The sequence below is a fragment of the Palaemon carinicauda genome, chromosome 31 (assembly GCF_036898095.1).
Source record: "Palaemon carinicauda isolate YSFRI2023 chromosome 31, ASM3689809v2, whole genome shotgun sequence".
In the NCBI taxonomy this organism is placed as follows: Eukaryota; Metazoa; Arthropoda; class Malacostraca; order Decapoda; family Palaemonidae; genus Palaemon; species Palaemon carinicauda.
In genome coordinates this window covers 49,339,146-49,359,145 of record NC_090755.1, presented here as the reverse complement: position 1 = coordinate 49,359,145, position 20,000 = coordinate 49,339,146, and the positions used below count along the sequence as shown (strand labels likewise).

The following is a 20,000-nucleotide window of genomic DNA, read 5'->3' as shown; positions in this document are numbered from 1 at the left end:
AGCATCCTGCCATTCCACATCGGTGCTAAGGGAAGAAAACTGAAGAAAAAAAAACATGATTGGGGAGTAATGAAGTAAAAGACTTTTTGTGAATCTTAAAGTCATTCTAAAAGTCATTTTTAAACGGGGGTACCAAAAGCTTTCTTAGTATATCGTAAATTATCATCCAAATGGAACGGAAAGGTTTTCCATAATTAGATGAGAGGAAAGTTTGGTCTCTCTTCATGAAAAAATAGGAAACTATATGTTAAGTATAAAACAAAGCGTAGTTTACGTGGTACGATGAAAATAAGATATTTTATTAGATATTTGAAAAACTGCAAATAGGTGATTACTGCGGGTGGCAGTGTTAAGTAAATAGGACTTGTATTATTTTCTGGAGGGGTGGAATACATGGAGATTTCCTATGGAAATTCTCATAATGACTGACTGGGGTGAGCAATAATTTTGTGATGTCCGATGGAAAAGTTTGAGGGCATTAGTGAGCGTGTACAGTTTTTTCGTCCAATAGTCAAGGAGACAACCCCCGTGAAATACCGTATGATTACAATTCTTTTCTTTTTTCTTTTTTTCATAAAAGATTCTCCGGAACCTATATTTTTCGAATTCGCCGAGTGCCACCTTGACATCACTGGGGAAACTTTTTTATTCACCTAACAAAATAAAAGTTTTAACTTGAGTCGGTCCGTCAATAAAAAGGCACTCCGAGGCTCTTGCTCTTTTGATAGCAAAATTGGAACATTCCAAACACTCAATATATATGGGTAACTGTAATATCATCATCATCATCATTATCTCCTCCCACGCCCATTGACCCAAGTGGCCTCAGTTAGATTGTGCCAGTCGTCTCTATCTTGAGCTTTTAAATCAATATTTCTCCATTCATCACGTCTCATAGTCCTCGGACATGTAGGCCGGGGTCTTCCAATTCATCTAGGGTCTTGTGGAGCCCAACTGAAAGTTTGGTGAACTAATCTCTCTTAAGGAGTGCAAAGAGCATGCCCAAATCATCTCTATCTACAGCTCACAATGATCTCATCCACATATGGTACTGGAGTAATCTCTAGTAGTTTCATTTCAAATCCTGTCCTGCCGTAACTCACAATATTCTTGTGAGCGCTTTGTTCTCAAATCTACAAAATCTATTGGATATTGTTTCATTGTTATGCCACGACTCATGTCCTTACAGCAACACACATAGAAAAGAGGTTATGCTTGTGCAGTGTCATTCACATAATTTGTATTCAGTAATTATAATTTTCTTCATCATCGTCATAATCTTCATCATTTACATCGTTGTGATCCCATTCAGTAATTATAATTTTCTTCATCATCGTCATAATCATCATCATTTACATCGTTGTGGTCCTCAAACTGTCTGTAGGGCTTAATGGATTTTTTGTGCTTATTTGCACAGCTCCCTCTACCAGTTTTAAAACTGGTAGGCGAGAATGACCATGAGTGGGAGGTAAATCAGTTGTTGTTTGCGGATGATACTGTACTGGTAGCAGACACAGAAGAGAAGCTTGACCGACTAGTGACAGAATTTGGAAGGGTGTGTGAGAGAAGGAAGTTGAGAGTTAATGTGGGTAAGAGTAAGGTTATGAGATGTACGAGAAGGGAAGGTGGTGCAAGGTTGAATGTCATGTTGAATGGAGAGTTACTTGAGAAGGTGGATCAGTTTAAGTACTTGGGGTCTGTTGTTGCAGCAAATGGTGGAGTGGAAGCAGATGTACGTCAGAGAGTGAATGAAGGTTGCAAAGTGTTGGGGGCAGTTAAGGGAGTAGTAAAAAATAGAGGGTTGGGCATGAATGTAAAGAGAGTTCTATATGAGAAAGTGATTGTACCAACTGTGACGTATGGATCGGAGTTGTGGGGAATGAAAGTGACAGAGAGACAGAAATTGAATGTGTTTGAGATGAAGTGTCTAAGGAGTATGGCTGGCGTATCTCGAGTAGATAGGGTTAGGAACGAAGTGATGAGGGAGAGAACGGGTGTAAGAAATGAGTTAGCGCCTAGAGTGGATATGAATGTGTTGAGGTGGTTTGGCCATGTTGAGAGAATGGAAAATGGTTGTCTGCTAAAGAAGGTGATGAATGCAAGAGTTGATGGGAGAAGTACAAGAGGAAGGCCAAGGTTTGGGTGGATGGATGGTGTGAAGAAAGCTCTGGGTGATAGGAGGATAGATGTGAGAGAGGCAAGAGAGCGTGCTAGAAATAGGAATGAATGGAGATCGATTGTGACGCAGTTCCAGTAGGCCCTGCTGCTTCCTCCGGTGCCTTAGATGACCGCGGAGGTATCAATAGTAGGGGATTCAGCATTATGAAGCTTCATCTGTGGTGGAGATGTGGGAGGTAGGGCTGTGGCACCCTAGCAGTACCAGCTGAACTCGGTTGAGTCCCTGGTTAGGCTGAAGGAACGTAGAGAGTAGAGGTCCCCTTTTTTGTTTTGTTTCATTGTTGGTGTCGGCTACCCCCCAAAATTGGGGGAAGTGCCTGGGTAAATGTATGTATATGTGATTTGCACAGCTGTCAACAGCACCACACGTACAGTATGAAATACAGGACAGGGCACTTACATGGCAACTGGATCATTGGCTTGAACATGGGTGTGATGATTTGCAGCTACAAGCAATACTTTGCAGAACTGAAGGTGATGCAATGCTTGAAGTACTAGTAACAGGAGTCAACATATTCTACATCTTCCAACTAATCTAAGTTATATCAGTATCTGGGGGCTTCCCTATGGTTTGCTGCCCTCCAGATCGAAACCTGAAGACAGGCACGTCTAATGTGTTGAACTGTAGCATCATCCATTGGTATGAGACTTTACTTTGAGCAGTTCTTTCTTCATGATGATTATTGAATACATCAGATTTGCAAGAGATGTTTACGCTGTTCCTCCATATAAGCTTGATATGAAGCAGAGACCTTCTTTAATCCATACTTCTTCTGGAGATAGGGAATTTGCAAATTCCCTAAGGGTTACTCTGGAATAGCGACCCAAGTTAATTGCAATACTTTTACTTTGCCAAAGGAATATGAAACACTATCACATCCAGAGAGCGCATGGGAGGCCAGCAGCTCTAGACACTCCTCTCACAGCTTCTCAGATGTTGCCTTAATGTCATTGGAATTAATGAAATAAAAAAGGTAACAGTAATGAACCTCATGCACGCCAAAGACCATCAATTAACCCAGCACAGGAACATGAGAACAATGTAGTTATCAAAATCGTACCTCTGCCATGCTGCACAAATTCCACTGTCAATGAATGGGTTTCCAAAATGTCATTTGGATTGAACACATTTAAATCAAAGTTATCATACCTAAAATTGAACAATCCAATTCCTTTTAAGAGTCCCTGAATATTGAATTCTTCCTCGCAGGTGAATAAGGGAGCTGATTTTCTGAAACGTCTGACTTCCTCATAACTTGAGCAAAAGCCACTATCAGGTAATATATGGATAATTTCTCTTGATCTAGGAAAACTTTATAATTTGAATGCCAACCCAAGTGTTGTCTTGTGGAATTTCTTTGGATAAAGAGCTTGTGTTTCTTGGGTAATCGATTGACAGAAATTTTCTCATTGTCTGTCACAAGATAGTCATTATTTGCCTAAGCTAAATTTAAGCATTCTAGAAAAGGCTTCCCAGAACAAAGCATACTAGCACATCCTATCACTTGAAGCAAAATAAGACTTTTACTTAAATGTTCTTCCAGTACATGTATTGGTGTAGCTCTTTCTTTTCGATTGAAGCAGAATTTATAATCCTGAGGCACTTCAGGAGCAACAAAAGTTGAGTCTTCAGATTTGAAAATCGATGGCAGAAAATCCAAGTTCTCTTGATAAAAGTCATGTATTTCTGTGGAACTCCATTTGCTGGATGGAACATATCTTATCATTCCGATTATATAAATATATGCAAGATTAGCTAGATTTACTTCTTCAAGTTGCACTGAAGAACGAGATGCAGCAGAAATATTGCGCTTTGAAGTAAACTTCTTAAAACTGTCCTTATGGTATTAGACATCTGCTGCATGTAAGTCAGGGAGGCTGTCATGTATTCTCCAAGACACTTCTTAGGCTTCTGGATCTCTTTCCCTACGCCTTGTTTTTACATATTTCTAAGTGTCACTTTTATTTTCTTGGTTTGACATTGAATTACATTCCTCGATCGATTTGGATGCCTTGGAACTTAGGGTTTTCCTTATGAGTAACTTGATACCAACTGTTTCAACACTTTTTGATTGTGGCTTTTATATGAGCATGTGGAAACACACGAGCTGTAATATTTTATTGAAAAACATCGATCATCATCTAGCTTCTTTCTTAAATCTAAGTGTTGGGGGCTATGACTCATAGTCTAACAGCCCAAGCTCGGAATAAAGTTGGGCAGTCTGGGTATGAGAGTGTGTGTGTGAGTGTGTGTGTGTGTGTGTGTGTGTGTGTGTGTATGTATGTTTGTGTGTGTAAATCTAAGTGCTAGGTGTCCTGTCTTGTAATTCTAGCCTCAATAATGCTGTATATTCTTTGGGGCGCAACCAATTTGTCCATCCTATTGAATTAGAAAAGTATCTATCCTTGTGTTACGTGTTCGTGCTTTTATATGAAGCATTGCAAAAAAAAAAAAAAAAACATTAATAACTACATTCAAATATATATATATATATATATATATATATATATATATATATATATATATATATATATATATATATATATATATATATATATATATATATATATATATATATATATATATATATATATATATATATATAATAATAATAATAATAATATACACACACCCACACGCACATATATATATATATATATATATATATATATATATATATATATATATATATATATATATATATATATATATATATATAGAGAGAGAGAGAGAGAGAGAGAGAGAGAGAGAGAGAGAGAGAGAGAGAGAGATAGATAGATAGATAGATAGATAGATAGGTATATGTGTGTGTGTGGATCCCCAACAACCATTTTATGTAAAAAAAAAAAAATTGTAATCATACCCTAAGTCACACCTATGCTATGTTTCTCCTTGACTAAATCCTTTTTGTCAAAAGTCGTTTTATCCACGTTTCGTCTAAAACCTTTTTGTCTATTAGATTTTTGTCCAAAGTCTTTTTCTCCACGTCATTTCGTCCAAAATATTTTTGTCTATTCGGTTTTTTCAAAGTCTTTTTCTCCATGTCATTTCGTCCAAAACCTTATTGTCTATTAAATTTTTGTCCAAAGTCTTTTTCTCCACGTCATTTCGTCCAAAATATTTTTGTCTGTTGGTTTTTTTTTTTTTAAAGTCTTTTTCTCCACGTCATTTCGTCCAAAACCTTCTTGTCTATTAGATTTTTGTCCAAAGTCTTTTTCTCCACGTCATTTCGTCCAAAATATTTTTGTCTGTTCGTTTTTTTTTCAAAGTCTTTTTCTCCATGTCATTTCGTCCAAAACCTTCTTGCCTATTAGATTTTTGTCCAAAGTCTTTTTCTCCACGTCATTTCGTCCAAAATATTTTTGTCTGTTCGTTTTTTTTTTCAAAGTCTTTTTCTCCATGTCATTTCGTCCAAAACCTTCTTGTCTATTAGATTTTTGTCCAAAGTCTTTTTCTCCACGTCATTTCGTCAAAAATATTTTTGTCTATTCGTTTTTTTTTTTCAAAGTCTTTTTCTCCACGTCATTTCGTCCAAAATCTTTGGGTGTATTAGTTTTTTCTCCTAAGTCTTTTTCTCCATGTCATTTCGTCTAATCCACGTCATTTCGTCCCAAATCTTCTTGTCTATTAGTTTTGTGTCCAAAGTCTTTTTCTCCACGTCATTTTGTCCAAAATTTTCATGTCTACTAGTTTTTTGTCCAAAGTCTTTTTCTCCACGTCATTTCGTCCCAAATCTTCTTGTCTCTTAGTTTTTTGTCCAAAGTCTTTTTCTCCACGTCATTTCTTCCAATATTTTCTTATCTATTATTTTTTGGTCCAAAGTGTTTTTCTCCATGTCATTTCGTCCCAAATCTTCTTGTCTATTCGTTTTTTGTCCAAAGACTTCTTCTTCATGTCATTTCGTCCAAAATCCTCTTGTCTATTAGTTTTTTGTCCCAAGTCTTTTTCTCCACGTCATTTCTTCCAATATTTTATTATCTATTATTTTTTTGTCCAAAGTGTTTTTCTCCATGTCATTTCGTCCCAAATCTTCTTGTCTATTCGTTTTTTGTCCAAAGACTTTTTCTTCATGTCATTTTGTCCCAAATTTTCTTGTCTATTAGTTTTTTGTCCAAAATCTTTTTCTCCTCGTCATTTTGTCCCAAATGTTTTTGTCTATTAGTTTTTTATCCAAAGTCTTTATCTCCATGTCGTTTCGTCCCAAATCTTTTTGTCAATTAGTTTTTTGTCCAAAGTCTTTTTCTCCACGTCAGTTTGTCCAAAATCTTCTTGTCTATTAGTTTTTTGTACAAAGTCTTTTTCTCCACGTTATTTCATCTTAAACCTTCTAGTTTATTAGTTTTTTGTCAAAAGTCTTTTTCTCCACGTCATTTCGTCCAAAATCTTCTTGTCTATTAATTTTTCGTCCAAAGTCTGTTTCTCCACGTCATTTTGTCCAAAATCTTCTTGTCTATTAGTTTTTTGTACAAAGTCTTTTTCTCCACGTTATTTCATCTCAAACCTTCTAGTTTATTAGTTTTTTATCCAAAGTCTTTTTCTCCACGTCATTTCGTCCAAAATCTTCTTGTCTATTCATATTTTGTCCAAAGTCTTTTCCATGAAGTTTCGTCCAAAATATTTTTGTCTATTCGTTTTTTTTTCAAGGTCTTTTTCTCCACGTTATTTCGTCCAAAATCCTCTTGTCTATTCGTTTTTTGTCCAAAGTCTTTTTCTCCACGTCATTTCGTCCAAAATCTTCTTGTCTATTCATTTTTTGTTAAAAGTCTTTTTCTCCACGTCAGTTCGTCCAATCCACGTCATTTCGTCCAAAATCTTCTTGTCTATTAGTTTTTTGTCCAAAGTCTTCTTCTCCATGTCATTTCGTCCAAAATCTTCTTGTCTATTCATATTTTGTCCAAAGTCTTTTCCATGAAGTTTCGTCCAAAATATTTTTGTCTATTCGTTTTTTTTTTTTTTCAAAGTCTTTTTCTCCACGTCATTTCGTCCAAAATCCTCTTGTCTATTCGTTTTTTGTCCAAAGTCTTTTTCTCCACGTCATTTCGTCCAAAATCCTCTTGTCTATTCGTTTTTTGTCCAAAGTCTTTTTCTCCATGTCATTTCGTCCAAAATCTTCTTGTCTATTAATTTTTCGTCCAAAGTCTGTTTCTCCACGTCATTTTGTCCAAAATCTTCTTGTCTATTAGTTTTTTGTACAAAGTCTTTTTCTCCACGTTATTTCATCTCAAACCTTCTAGTTTATTAGTTTTTTGTCCAAAGTCTTTTTCTCCACGTCATTTCGTCCAAAATCTTCTTGTCTATTCATATTTTGTCCAAAGTCTTTTCCATGAAGTTTCGTCCAAAATATTTTTGTCTATTCGTTTTTTTTTCAAAGTCTTTTTCTCCACGTTATTTCGTCCAAAATCCTCTTGTCTATTCGTTTTTTGTCCAAAGTCTTTTTCTCCACGTCATTTCGTCCAAAATCTTCTTGTCTATTCGTTTTTTGTTAAAAGTCTTTTTCTCCACGTCAGTTCGTCCAATCCACGTCATTTCGTCCAAAATCTTCTTGTCTATTAGTTTTTTGTCCAAAGTCTTCTTCTCCATGTCATTTCGTCCAAAATCTTCTTGTCTATTCATATTTTGTCCAAAGTCTTTTCCATGAAGTTTCGTCCAAAATATTTTTGTCTATTCGTTTTTTTTTTTTTTCAAAGTCTTTTTCTCCACGTCATTTCGTCCAAAATCCTCTTGTCTATTCGTTTTTTGTCCAAAGTCTTTTTCTCCACGTCATTTCGTCCAAAATCCTCTTGTCTATTCGTTTTTTGTCCAAAGTCTTTTTCTCCATGTCATTTCGTCCAAAATCTTCTTGTCTATTAGTTTTTTGTCCAAAGTCTTTTTCTACATGTCATTTCGTCCGATCCACGTCATTTCGTCTAAAATCTTCTTGTCTATTAGTTTTTTGTCCAAAGTCTCTTTCTCCATGTCATTTCGTCCAAAATCTTCTTGTCTATTAGTTTTTTGTCCAAAGTCTTTTTCTACATGTCATTTCGTCCGATCCACGTCATTTCGTCTAAAATCTTCTTGTCTATTAGTTTTTTGTCCAAAGTCTTTTTCTACATGTCATTTCGTCCGATCCACGTCATTTCGTCTAAAATCTTCTTGTCTATTAGTTTTTTGTCCAAAGTCTTTTTCTCCATGTCATTTCGTCCAAAATCTTCTTGTCTATTAGTTTTTTGACCAAAGTCTTTTTCTCCACGTCATTTCGTTCCAAATCTTCTTGTCTATTCGTTTTTTGTCCAAAGTCTTTTTCTTCATGTTATTTCGTCCAAAATCTTCTTGTCTATTCGTTTTTTGTCCAAAGTATTTTTCTCCATGTCATTTCGTCCAAAATCTTCTTGTCTATTAGTTTTTTGACCAAAGTCTTTTTCTCCACGTCATTTCGTTCCAAATCTTCTTGTCTATTAGTTTTTTGTCCAAAGTCTTTTTCTCCATGTCATTTCGTCCAAAATCTTCTTGTCTATTCGTTTTTTGTCCAAAGTATTTTTCTACATGTCATTTCGTCCAAAATCTTCTTGTCTATTCGTTTTTTGTCCAAAGTCTTTTTCTCCACGTCATTTCGTCCCAAATCTTCTTGTCTATTAGTTTTTTGTCCAAAGTCTTTTTCTACATGTCATTTCGTCCGATCCACGTCATTTCGTCCAAAATCTTCTTGTCTATTAGTTTTTTGTCCAAAGTCTTTTTCTCCATGTCATTTCGTCTAAAATCTTCTTGTCTATTCGTTTTTTGTCCAAAGTCTTTTTCTCCATGTCATTTCGTCCAAAATCTTCTTGTCTATTCGTTTTTTGTCCAAAGTCTTTTTCTCCACGTCATTTCGTCCAAAATCTTCTTGTCTATTAGTTTTTTGTCCAAAGTCTTTTTCTACATGTCATTTCGTCCGATCCACGTCATTTCGTCTAAAATCTTCTTGTCTATTAGTTTTTTGTCCAAAGTCTTTTTCTCTATGTCATTTCGTCCAAAATCTTCTTGTCTATTAGTTTTTTGTCCAAAGTCTTTTTCTACATGTCATTTCGTCCGATCCACGTCATTTCGTCTAAAATCTTCTTGTCTATTAGTTTTTTGTCCAAAGTCTTTTTCTCCACGTCATTTCGTCCAAAATCTTCTTGTCTATTAGTTTTTTGACCAAAGTCTTTTTCTCCACGTCATTTCGTTCCAAATCTTCTTGTCTATTCGTTTTTTGTCCAAAGTCTTTTTCTTCATGTTATTTCGTCCAATCCACGTCATTTCGTCCAAAATCTTCTTGTCTATTCGTTTTTTGTCCAAAGTCTTTTTCTCCACGTCATTTCGTCCAAAATCTTCTTGTCTATTAGTTTTTTGACCAAAGTCTTTTTCTCCACGTCATTTCGTTTCAAATCTTCTTGTCTGTTCGTTTTTTGTCCAAAGTCTTTTTCTCCACGTCAGTTCGTCCCAAATCCTCTTGTTTATCAGTTTTCTGTCCAAAGTCTTTTTCTCCACGCCATTTCATCCAATATTTTGTTGTCTATTAGTTTTTTGTCCAAAGTCTTTTTCTCCACGTCATTTCGTCTCAAATCTTCTTGTGTATTCGTTTTTGGTCCAAAGTCTTTTTCTCCACGTCATTTTGTCCCAAATCTTCTTGTCTATTAGTTTTTTGTACAAAGTCTTTTTCTCCACGTCATTTCGTCTCAAATCTTCTTGTGTATTCGTTTTTGGTCCAAAGTCTTTTTCTCCACGTCATTTTGTCCCAAATCTTCTTGTCTATTAGTTTTTTGTACAAAGTCTTTTTCTCCACGTTATTTTGTCCCAAATCTTCTTGTCTATTAGTTTTTTGTACAAAGTCTATTTCTCCACGTCATTTCGTCCCAAATCTTCTTGTCTAATAGTTTTTTGTACAAAGTCTTTTTCTCCACGTCATTTCGTCCCAAATCTTTTTGTCTATTAGTTTTTTGTACAAAGTCTTTTTCTCCACGTCATTTCGTCTCAAATCATCTTGTCTATTAGTTTTTTGTACAAAGTCTTTTTCTCCACGTTATTTTGTCCCAAATCTTCCTGCCTATTAGATTTTTGTCCACAGTCATTTTCTCCACGTCATTTCATCCAAAATCTTCTTGTCTATTCGTTTTTTGTCCAAAGTTTTTTTTTCCACGTCATTTTGTCCCAAATGTTCTTGTCTAGTAGATTTTTGTCCAAAGTCTTTTTCTCCACGTCATTTTGTTCAAAATCTTCTTGTCTATTAATTTTTTGTCCAAAGTCTTTTTCTCCACGTTATTTCATCTTCTCAATCCTTCTAGTCTATTAGTTTTTTGTCAAAAGTCTTTTTCTCCACGTCATTTCGTCCAAAATCTTCTTGTCTATTAATTTTTCGTCCAAAGTCTGTTTCTCCACGTCATTTCGTCCAAAATCTTCTCGTCTATTAGTTTTTGTCCAAGGTCTTCTTCCCCACGTCATTTCATTCAAAATCTTCTTGTCACTTAGTTTTTCGTCTAAAGTCTTTTTTTCCTTGCCATTTCGTCTAAAATCTTCTTGTCTATTAATTTTTTGTCCAGTCTTTTTCTCCAAGTCATTTTAGTCCAGAATCTTCTTGTCTATTAGTTTTTTGTCCAGTCTTTTTTTCCTCTTCATTTCGTCCAAAATCTTCTAGTCTATTCGTTTTTTTTTTTCCAAAGTCTTTTTCTCCATGTCATTTCGTCCAAAATCTTCTTGACTGTTAGATTTTTGTCCAGTCTTCCTACACAATTGTTTATTTATTTATTTTTTTTTTTTTTTTTTTTTTTTTTTCTCAATGATTTCCTTGTCCATCACCTGTGTGCTCAAGGTCGTTTGTTTTTCTAAGTGTATATACTGCATTTCTATACATTAATAAAAATAATGTATGCAAAAAATATAAAAGAATTTTTTTTAATATATATAGCTGACATTTATACAGAAAAGTATAAAAAAATATTCATTCCAGCTATTCATATTTAAGAATAAAAATAAAATCTTGAAAACATTAAAGAAATTCAGAAAGAATTTGAAAATGTTTTTTTTTTTTTATTATTATTATTTATATAGAATTCATAGTGTGCAACTAAAGTCCATATGGGTATATTTTTATGTACTGTAATGTGAATTACCTTGGTTTGAATCAAACTTTTTATCAGCCCCCAGATGTTAGGATGAGTTGAGTTTCTAAAAAACTTTAATAACGAATGACATAGTTCCAAACTTATTTGTTCTTGGCAAGTTATTGTCAACCCTGTCGTTGACATTCCATAATTCTATTGGAAATAACGGGTCCTCTCTCTTCTTCTGCAAGTGCCATTACCTCTCACTGTACCCATGTAGCTTACATCGAAGTAACTTGTATTTTTTGTTGCATTCCTGCCTAGTACATGTCATGCCTATTCCGGGTCGGAGTGTCCTCCATATATCATAGACTAGAGAGGACTAGTGCGCACCTCCTCCAGGAGTGAGGAGCTTGGGGGTTGGGTTTAATGTCCTAATCCTTGTATGCAAAATATGTGTTTTATACGTCAAGGTTAATGACCCTAGAATCATAAAGTGATTTGTTTGACATTATATTTCTATCACAGTGGAGAATTCCACAAAACCTAACAATTCAGCATGTTGATAGATCTTGCTTGCCAATGGTTAGTCAGTACCATTTGAGCGATTATCTCAAGTAACTTAACTTTCATTTTCAATTTATTTACCTGTTATGTTATATTTCGAATATAACTTTTAGCAATTGTATTTTCTTACAGAGATAAATAGTTTCCCTCCGAAGGTATGCTAAAAACCAATAATAAACTTTTGTGTTTAGATAAATAATGTATATATATATATATATATATATATATATATATATATATATATATATATATATATATATATATATATATATATATATATATATATATGTGTGTGTGTGTGTGTGTGTGTGTGTGTGAGGTACAAAAGCCCTAAAATATGTTCCACCATACGCGTCTCTTTATGGTTTTTCTTTCTCGGTCTATACCCGTAGATTTTCTTAGCTCATTTATCAATCGTTTTCTCTTACTTCCCCTGCTTCGTTTGCAGTATATATGGACTCATCTTTTTATTCTTTTTGTCCATTTATTTTCTGTTCTTATCATTTTGTGTCAGTTAATACTGGTAAGACCACCTAATTATATTATTTTCTTTTTTAGAGAAAGTGGTATTTGGTCTTTCATAATCTCATTTTGTTTACTAAAAGCTCATGTTATCATGCTTATCCTTTTTTTTATTTTTAGTCTCACTTCCTGGAGACTCTTTCAGCCTATCTTAGCTAAGTACCTATATTCATTAACAATATCTAGAGGTTCGTCCATAACAGTTATTTTTTCTCTGCATTTTCATTAAACATTATTATAGTTTTACTCGTATTCATTTTCAGTCCTACATTTCTGATTTCTTTGTTCAAATATTCTATCATCTCTAGCGATTCCTCTCCTGTTTCACTAAATAGAACTATATTATTTTCAAATCTTAAGTTATTATGGTATTCCCCATTAAAGACAATTGCTACATTTTCCCAATCTAAATTCTTAAAAATTTCTTAAAGGCATCCCGTGAATAATTTAGAAGAAGTGGTTTCTCGTCTAACTACTTTCTCAGTCGTAATTTTCTCTCTATCTTTATGTAGTTTTAGGAATGCAGAACTTCCGTATAGATATTTTCAAGTGTTTTAACATAAGATTCTTCCATTACTTGCTTTTGAAGGGCTTTTCTTATTGCTGAAGTTTTCACAGAAGCAAAAGAATTCTCAGTCTATAAAAGCCATACAGCGGTTTTTCACACTGTTGATTTTATTAGCTGATAAATCACATGTATATGGACAGTTGTTGAATACCCATTTCTAAAGCCTACCTGCTTTCTTGGTTAATTAAAGTTCAGCTCTCTTTCAATTCGACTTATTATGATCATTGTAAATATTTCATATATCATTAATAGTGTACTTATTTAAATAGGAATTTTGGGAAGAAGCTGTAGCCTGAAAGGTGACTTTAGAATTATCTTTGAGGTAAACAATTACACAAACCTATCTTCTAGACCTTGGTACAAATGTTTTCTCCTTATGCTAATCAACTGCAATAGAATCACACCTAAGAGAAATTTCCCGTACATTGATTGACAGTCACTGTTATCATCCAAAGAAAGGGCACAGCTGTTGGCACTAGCAGTTTCCATTTTAATCTTGTAGATGAAAAGAACAAAATTGAATGGAGCTGTACATTAATCATCACCATAAGGGAACACTATCAAAAGGAGTACCCTCTTATTCCTCATTAAGCTAAATGCAAAGACTGGAAACTCTGATAAAATCTCTAATAATACTTTGTCATTGAATAACTGATGGATAGATGTTCACTTCTTGAACTAGAATGCTTCAGAGATTTGAAATCAATCATTATTTTATAAGATATTGGAAGCAGAAAAGGACACATTAAAACCAGTTTGAAAAATATAAGGTTTTATTATGATAAGAAAATAATATACTTTCCATTAATAAAGAAGTCAAGTTCATGACTGTCTACAAAAGAATCATCGGAAATTGTATATTGAAGGCCGTAGTTGATTTCAGTTTCGAGTAAAATAATCACCCGTAGAATCCTCCAAATCCGCCGTAGCCGCCACCAAAGCCTCCGAATCCGCCTCCGTATCCGCCATAGCCAAAGCCAAAACCATGTGGTCTGTAGCCATAGCCGCCGAATCCATAGGGACTACCTCCAAAGAAGAACCGTCGGCTGGGTTCAGGTGCTGGAAGGGCTCCAGTCAGTTCCATGAGGGCAAAAAATGCCACCAACACCAAGAGGGCAACACTCATCTATATTGGAAGATAGAAAGTGAAATAAATTTTATATATATCTCTTATAACTATGGAAAATATATTCATGAGGTATGTGTTAAATCGTTACAAAAATCTCTCTCTCTCTCTCTCTCTCTCTCTCTCTCTCTCTCTCTCTCTCTCTCTCTCTCTCTCTCTCTCTCTCTCTCTCTCTCTCTCTCTCTGTATATATATATATATATATATATATATATATATATATATATATATATATATATATATATATATATATATATATATATATATATATGATAAGTCTTTGCACATTAAACGTGATTTTCATATTTCAAATAAGCCATATATATCAATACATGAAAGTCTGGCTTCTCATAACGACCTCAGGAACAGAGTCCCAGGCGAAATCACTCAAAGACTATAGTATCTTACCGGCCACGTTTCGAACCCTGGTCCAGGATACTTGACATTGACCATACCACTTAGCTAAGTGGTATTGTCAATGTCATACAAGTACCCTGGACCAGAGTTCGAAACCCGTTCGGTTATATACGATAGTCTTTGAGTGATTTTGCCTGGGAATCTGATCCCGAGGTCGTTAAGAGGATCCAGACATTAATGTACTGGATTTATATATATGGCTTATTTGAAATATATATATATATATATATATATATATATATATATATATATATATATATATATATATATATATATATATGTGTGTGTGTGTGTGTGTGTGTGTGTGTGTGTGTGTGTGTGTGTGTATGTATATAAGTTTTAGCAATAGATAATATTTCATGATAATCTTACCGTTCTCATGATGAATAGGATTTCTGTTGGCTCTGTTCCTGATTCTGGAAAATGTTTACTTCTCCTTCACCAGACACTCAATTTATACGAAGCTCGATCCAGTGTGCTGAGTTGCCAAGATTTCTGTTTTTAGCGGAGGGATTTTAAAGGAATTTGTTTGTTTAATTGCAAATTGGTCGTTTGTTTCTTTGTTTGATGTGTGTTATTTAATTTAATTTTTCTAGATATTGATCATGCATCCTATATTGACTATGAGAAATAAGATATATATCAACTTTGTATTCGTAAAGTATCATATTTTCTGTTGTTGAGGAATTCCTTGCGTAAGATTGGGAATCACGGGGTAAAACCGGATCGTCTATCCTGCAATATTTTCGCGGTATTTATCTTTTGTTTTATTTTTCTTTCTTTCTCTGCGGCTTAGTTGTCTGTTGCGTGAGACAACTGGAGTCTCTGGCGTAATGGGTTCCAAGATTGTACTCCAATTTAGTATTGCAAAACCCCAAGTAGTGGATAAGGAATAAACTTCTCTCATGACCGATTTTAAATTTACATGTTTGGGATGGGTATGTGAATTAAACAAGAATAAAAATGTTTAAGTAAAGACAATTAGATAGATGCTTTTGCCCTAAAAAGATACGTGGAAAATACTAGAAATTTATCGGACTGGTAGTGGAGTGACCGATTAGGATGGAGGAGGGAAGGAATAAAAAAAAACGGAGTTAAAGAAGATAGAGTAGATGTATGGAAGGACAGAAAATTCGTAGAATATAAAAGAAACTCTTTTGCCAAATTTAAGGGTAGCAATAATTACTTACCATACACGGCCAAAGTTGACTCCCTCCCCCTGTTTTGGAAAAGAAATTGGATAAATGCTCCACCAGACGGCCTAATTTTTCGGGGGAGACACGAGAGGAGGTCCAAAATATTTTTCTAGATAATATGGCAAATTCAATGACCAATTCGCTATGCTATACTTGGTTGCCCAAAAAACCTTTATTAGTGATAACAGACTAGAATTCAAAAATCATGTGATGAAACCTGGACAGATATAACCAAGAGGAAGAGGAAGAACCCATTCCTACCCCTACCCTACCTGGACGACCCCGTATGCCCCACCCACTGGGGGTCTGTTGATTTAATACCGATATTCTATCGTTGTGACTACTTTTGTTTAGGTGTTCTACATTTGTAAGTATGATAGCTCCGAATAAGCAGGAATTTAGCAGACCTAGATTATGCTGATGCTACTGTCCTTGTTAGCAGAACTCTGCAGGATTTGCAATACTTGCTTACCAGAATTCATGAAATATCACACGAGGTTAGGCTGAAGATAAATAGAAGAAAGACAGAGATGATGAGAATGGAGTTATGCAATGGAAGATGAAATATCATTGGATTAAGGATTAATGAGGTAGAATCATTTAATTATTTAGGAACTATGATCTCTAATATAGTTTCTATAGAATTAGAGTTTATTGAAAGATTAAAAAAAGCATATCAGACAATGGCTAGGTTGAGTAAAATTTGGAAATCAAATCGCCAGAAATTGCATATAAAAATCAGATTATATATCAGTTTAGTGAGATCGTTGTTACTGTATGGATATGAGTCATGGAATGACAATGAAACAATCTCCAATAGATTTAGTAGATTTGAGAACAAAGCCCTCAGAAGGAAATTGGGGGTTAAATGGCAGGACAGGGTTACAAATGTAACTATAAGAGAGATTACCCGAGTGCCATATGTGGATGAGATCTTGATGAGGGGTAGATGGTGATTGTTTGTGCATGCTCTTCGCACTCATCCTGAGATATTAGTTCACCAAACTATCAGCTGGGCTCCACAAGGGACTAGAAGAGTTTGAAGACTCAGGCCTACATGGCTGAGGATTATGAAGCGCGAAGTAGATGATGAATGGAGAAGTATTGATTTAAAAGCTCAATATAGAGACGACTAGCGAAATCTAACCGAGACCTTTTGCGTCAATAGCGGTGGGAGAAGATGATGATGATGACGATATATACATATAAGTATATACTTACATATATATATATATATATATATATATATATATATATATATATATATATATATATATATATATATATATATATATATATATATATATATATATATATATACATATATATGTAAATATATATGTGTATATAAATATATATATATATATATATATATATATATATATATATATATATATATATATATATATATACATATATATTAATACGGTGCATCTGGGTATATATGTAATATAGACAAGTACAGTACATAATATAATAACCTGGATGCATATTGTGGGGAAAACAATTTGCAACATCGGAATCAATGTTATGATCCTGACTAACAAAAGCGGAAATCACGGGAAACAAAACCCTAAGAAAAAGGTCAACTCGTTCCCAGGACAATCATCCCTCACACAAGAACCAGTTATAGACTCTCATAAAAAGTCAAGGAGGTAAAATTCCGGAGAGGAACCGGATTATTCCGGCTACTCTTTGCAAAGACATTGCATTTGCCTTTGAGGTTTCCCACTTAGATCATATTTCTATTTGTATTGCTACTAATCTTGTGCAATTGTTTTTCAATATCACCTCTATCATATGTTCTTCAGATTCAACATCTTTCTGTGATCTTATCTTATTTTCGTTTTCTTCCAAGAACCAACGGACCATTTTCGAAAAAATTGATAATAGGTCATTTGTGGCTCATGAACTTCATTTGCTTTCAAACCACCGATCCATCCATCTAAAAGTGATCCATCTAGCAATAGTTGAGCATTGACAAACAAGTAATTTGTTTCAAAACTACTGTCACGGGCAGGAAAAACTTACTTGGAAACCTCCTCGTTTTGCTGTATTCTAAATTTGTTGCATTACAATAAAGGTACATAACTTTTCAAATATATTCATCCTGTTTCTAATCAGACCATCTTAATCTAATACATATGTAAGCTTGGGTATGGCATTGGAGGTCTATTCAAGTTAGAGTTTGGGATTTTTGATTCTCTGCAACATAATCTAAAATCATAGTTTCTTGACATTAAATATAAATGATAGACTATTGCTTTTTCTTTTGGTAATGAATCAATAATAATCCTTCATTGGAAATATGCGTCTAGTACTTCTGCATAAGATTGTCTCGTCCATTATTTTAAAGGAAATTTATTCTCCACCCAATTCAATTATCAGGATTCACTTTCTCTCTCTTTATTCCCTCCAGAAAACATACCTTCACAACTTCATCCTTATACCAGTCAGTTATCTATAGAATTTCCAAATGATCTTTTTTTTCTAATTTTACACATTATACTCTATCCCTCATAAAAGGATAAAGTCCCATTTACAGTACAGTAAATCACCCATTTGTAATCTTTCTGACATTAATTTTGCATATCTGATCAAATATTTTATCTCAATCTTTCCCCGGATGCGACACTTTGTTTTATACCTAATATCCTCATAATATCCTGTTTCCCATTTTTTTCATGACAAGAGACCAAACTTTCCTCTCATCAATTTATGGGGAACCTTTCCGTTTCATTCGGATTATAATTAGCGCTGTAATAGGAAAGCTAGAGGCCCTCTTGATAAAGGGATACAGCAATTATCCTAATTTTTCACTTGAAATTACTTTAAGATCCACAAAAAAGTCTTTAACTTCACCATTCCTCAATCATGTCTGTTTCTCTTCAGACTTCTTCCGTAAGCGCCGATGTGGAATGGTAAGATTCTGCGCTTTCATCTGAGGGATTCTCTTCATATGTACATATGTCTTTTCTTTGCTTTTAAAGGTTCGAAGGTCACTTATGAATGATGGATGCAAGGGACAGCTACATTGTCATATCAAGCAGTACAGTGCCGTAGAGACCGACCATATTACATACAGTATGATCAGCGCCCAAGACGCCCACTCTCCACTCAAGACAGCCAATGGTTGCTGATGCCTCAGTAGACAGACCTATAGGCTACCCCAAACCACCCACCCCCTTAGCTCACAAGGATGTTGATGTTGCAGCGACCAAATGACCTAACGAGTTTGAGTGGAACTCGAACCTCAGTCGGGCAATCAGCGGGTAAGGAAACTACCAGAATTTTTGCTCCACGTTTTTTCCCTCTCCTTCTAGTCATCTATCAAAAAGAAAAAAAAAAATCTTTCAAAGCTCGAAAACTTTGATATTTTCTAATGAATCTAATTCTGCTTCGTACGTCCTCTCTTTCATCTTAAGCTGAATGTGTAATGGTTTTCATTCTTTCCCATAGATTCAATTACTTTAACTATCTTTAAATATATATTCCTTCTTTTTTTTTTGATTCGCAGTCCCGCAACAAACGTATACATCAAATTCAGTCAAGAAAGAAGCTTCTTTAAGTGTACTTTTGCAATATTCAATTGCCGTAAAACCCTAGAACCCGTTCTGCCCGAGGCTCCAATTGATGCACGCACAAGACACCTACGCAGAGGGAAAAGAGAGAGAGAAAGAAATAGGAGTGAGCCAAACTCTGGAATGCTAAAAACTGCCGCGAGAATCTTGCAGGACAGTTAAGGCCCGGTTATACCCCGAGATTCCCTTTCTTACGCAGGGAATTTCTCAACGATAACAACAGTAATACTTTATGAACACGACATTTATATATGTTTCATTTCTAATAGTTAATCTATGATGAATTATCAATATCTAAAATAATTACATTTGGTAACACAAACCAAAACAACAATCAAACGTTTTCTTCCCCATTAAAAGCATAAATTCCTTTAGTATCCAGTGGCAAAAATAGAGGTCTTGGCAACTCTGCACACTGGATTGAGATTCGTATAAATGGAGAACGTCGGGTTAAGGAGAAGTAAAGACTTTCCAGAATCAGCAAACGAAGCAACAAAAATCTTAAACATTATGAAAACGGTAATATTATCTGGGATATAAACTTCATAATCTCTCTCTCTCTCTCTCTCTCTCTCTCTCTCTCTCTCTCTCTCTCTCTCTCTCTCTCTCTCTCTCTCTCTCTCTCTCTATTATATATATATATATATATATATATATATATATATATATATATATATATATATATATATATATGAGTTTCTACATAAAGAAAATCAAATTGATTTCTCTTTTAACTTTCCTTTGCAGATCAGTGTTGCCCTCTTGGTGTTGGTGGCATTTTTTGCCCTCATGGAACTGACTGGAGCCCT

At 34.6% G+C, this 20,000-nt stretch overlaps 2 protein-coding genes across 2 annotated transcripts in view; one reads left to right on the top strand and one right to left on the bottom strand.

Annotated features, from left to right (window-relative positions):
• Positions 1 to 13,700: 13,700 nt before the first annotated feature.
• On the bottom strand, positions 13,701 to 14,847 carry LOC137624928 (keratin-associated protein 19-8-like). Its single transcript, XM_068355859.1, has 2 exons — positions 14,787 to 14,847; positions 13,701 to 13,997 (listed from the first exon to the last, which is right to left on the bottom strand). Exons 1-2 carry the CDS (start codon positions 14,793 to 14,795, stop codon positions 13,770 to 13,772), a joined length of 237 nt encoding a protein of 78 aa, XP_068211960.1. The 5' UTR covers positions 14,796 to 14,847; the 3' UTR covers positions 13,701 to 13,769.
• Positions 14,848 to 19,558: 4,711 nt separating this feature from the next.
• The window catches only part of LOC137624927 (neuropeptide-like protein 33), a 688-nt gene continuing 246 nt past the window's right edge, over positions 19,559 to 20,000 (top strand). The window contains exons 1-2 of the mRNA XM_068355858.1: positions 19,559 to 19,710; positions 19,939 to 20,000. The exon at positions 19,939 to 20,000 is cut by the window's right edge and continues 246 nt beyond it. Coding sequence (XP_068211959.1) covers positions 19,627 to 19,710; positions 19,939 to 20,000 — 146 coding nt within the window. The 5' untranslated portion in view covers positions 19,559 to 19,626. The remainder of the gene's footprint in view (positions 19,711 to 19,938) is intronic.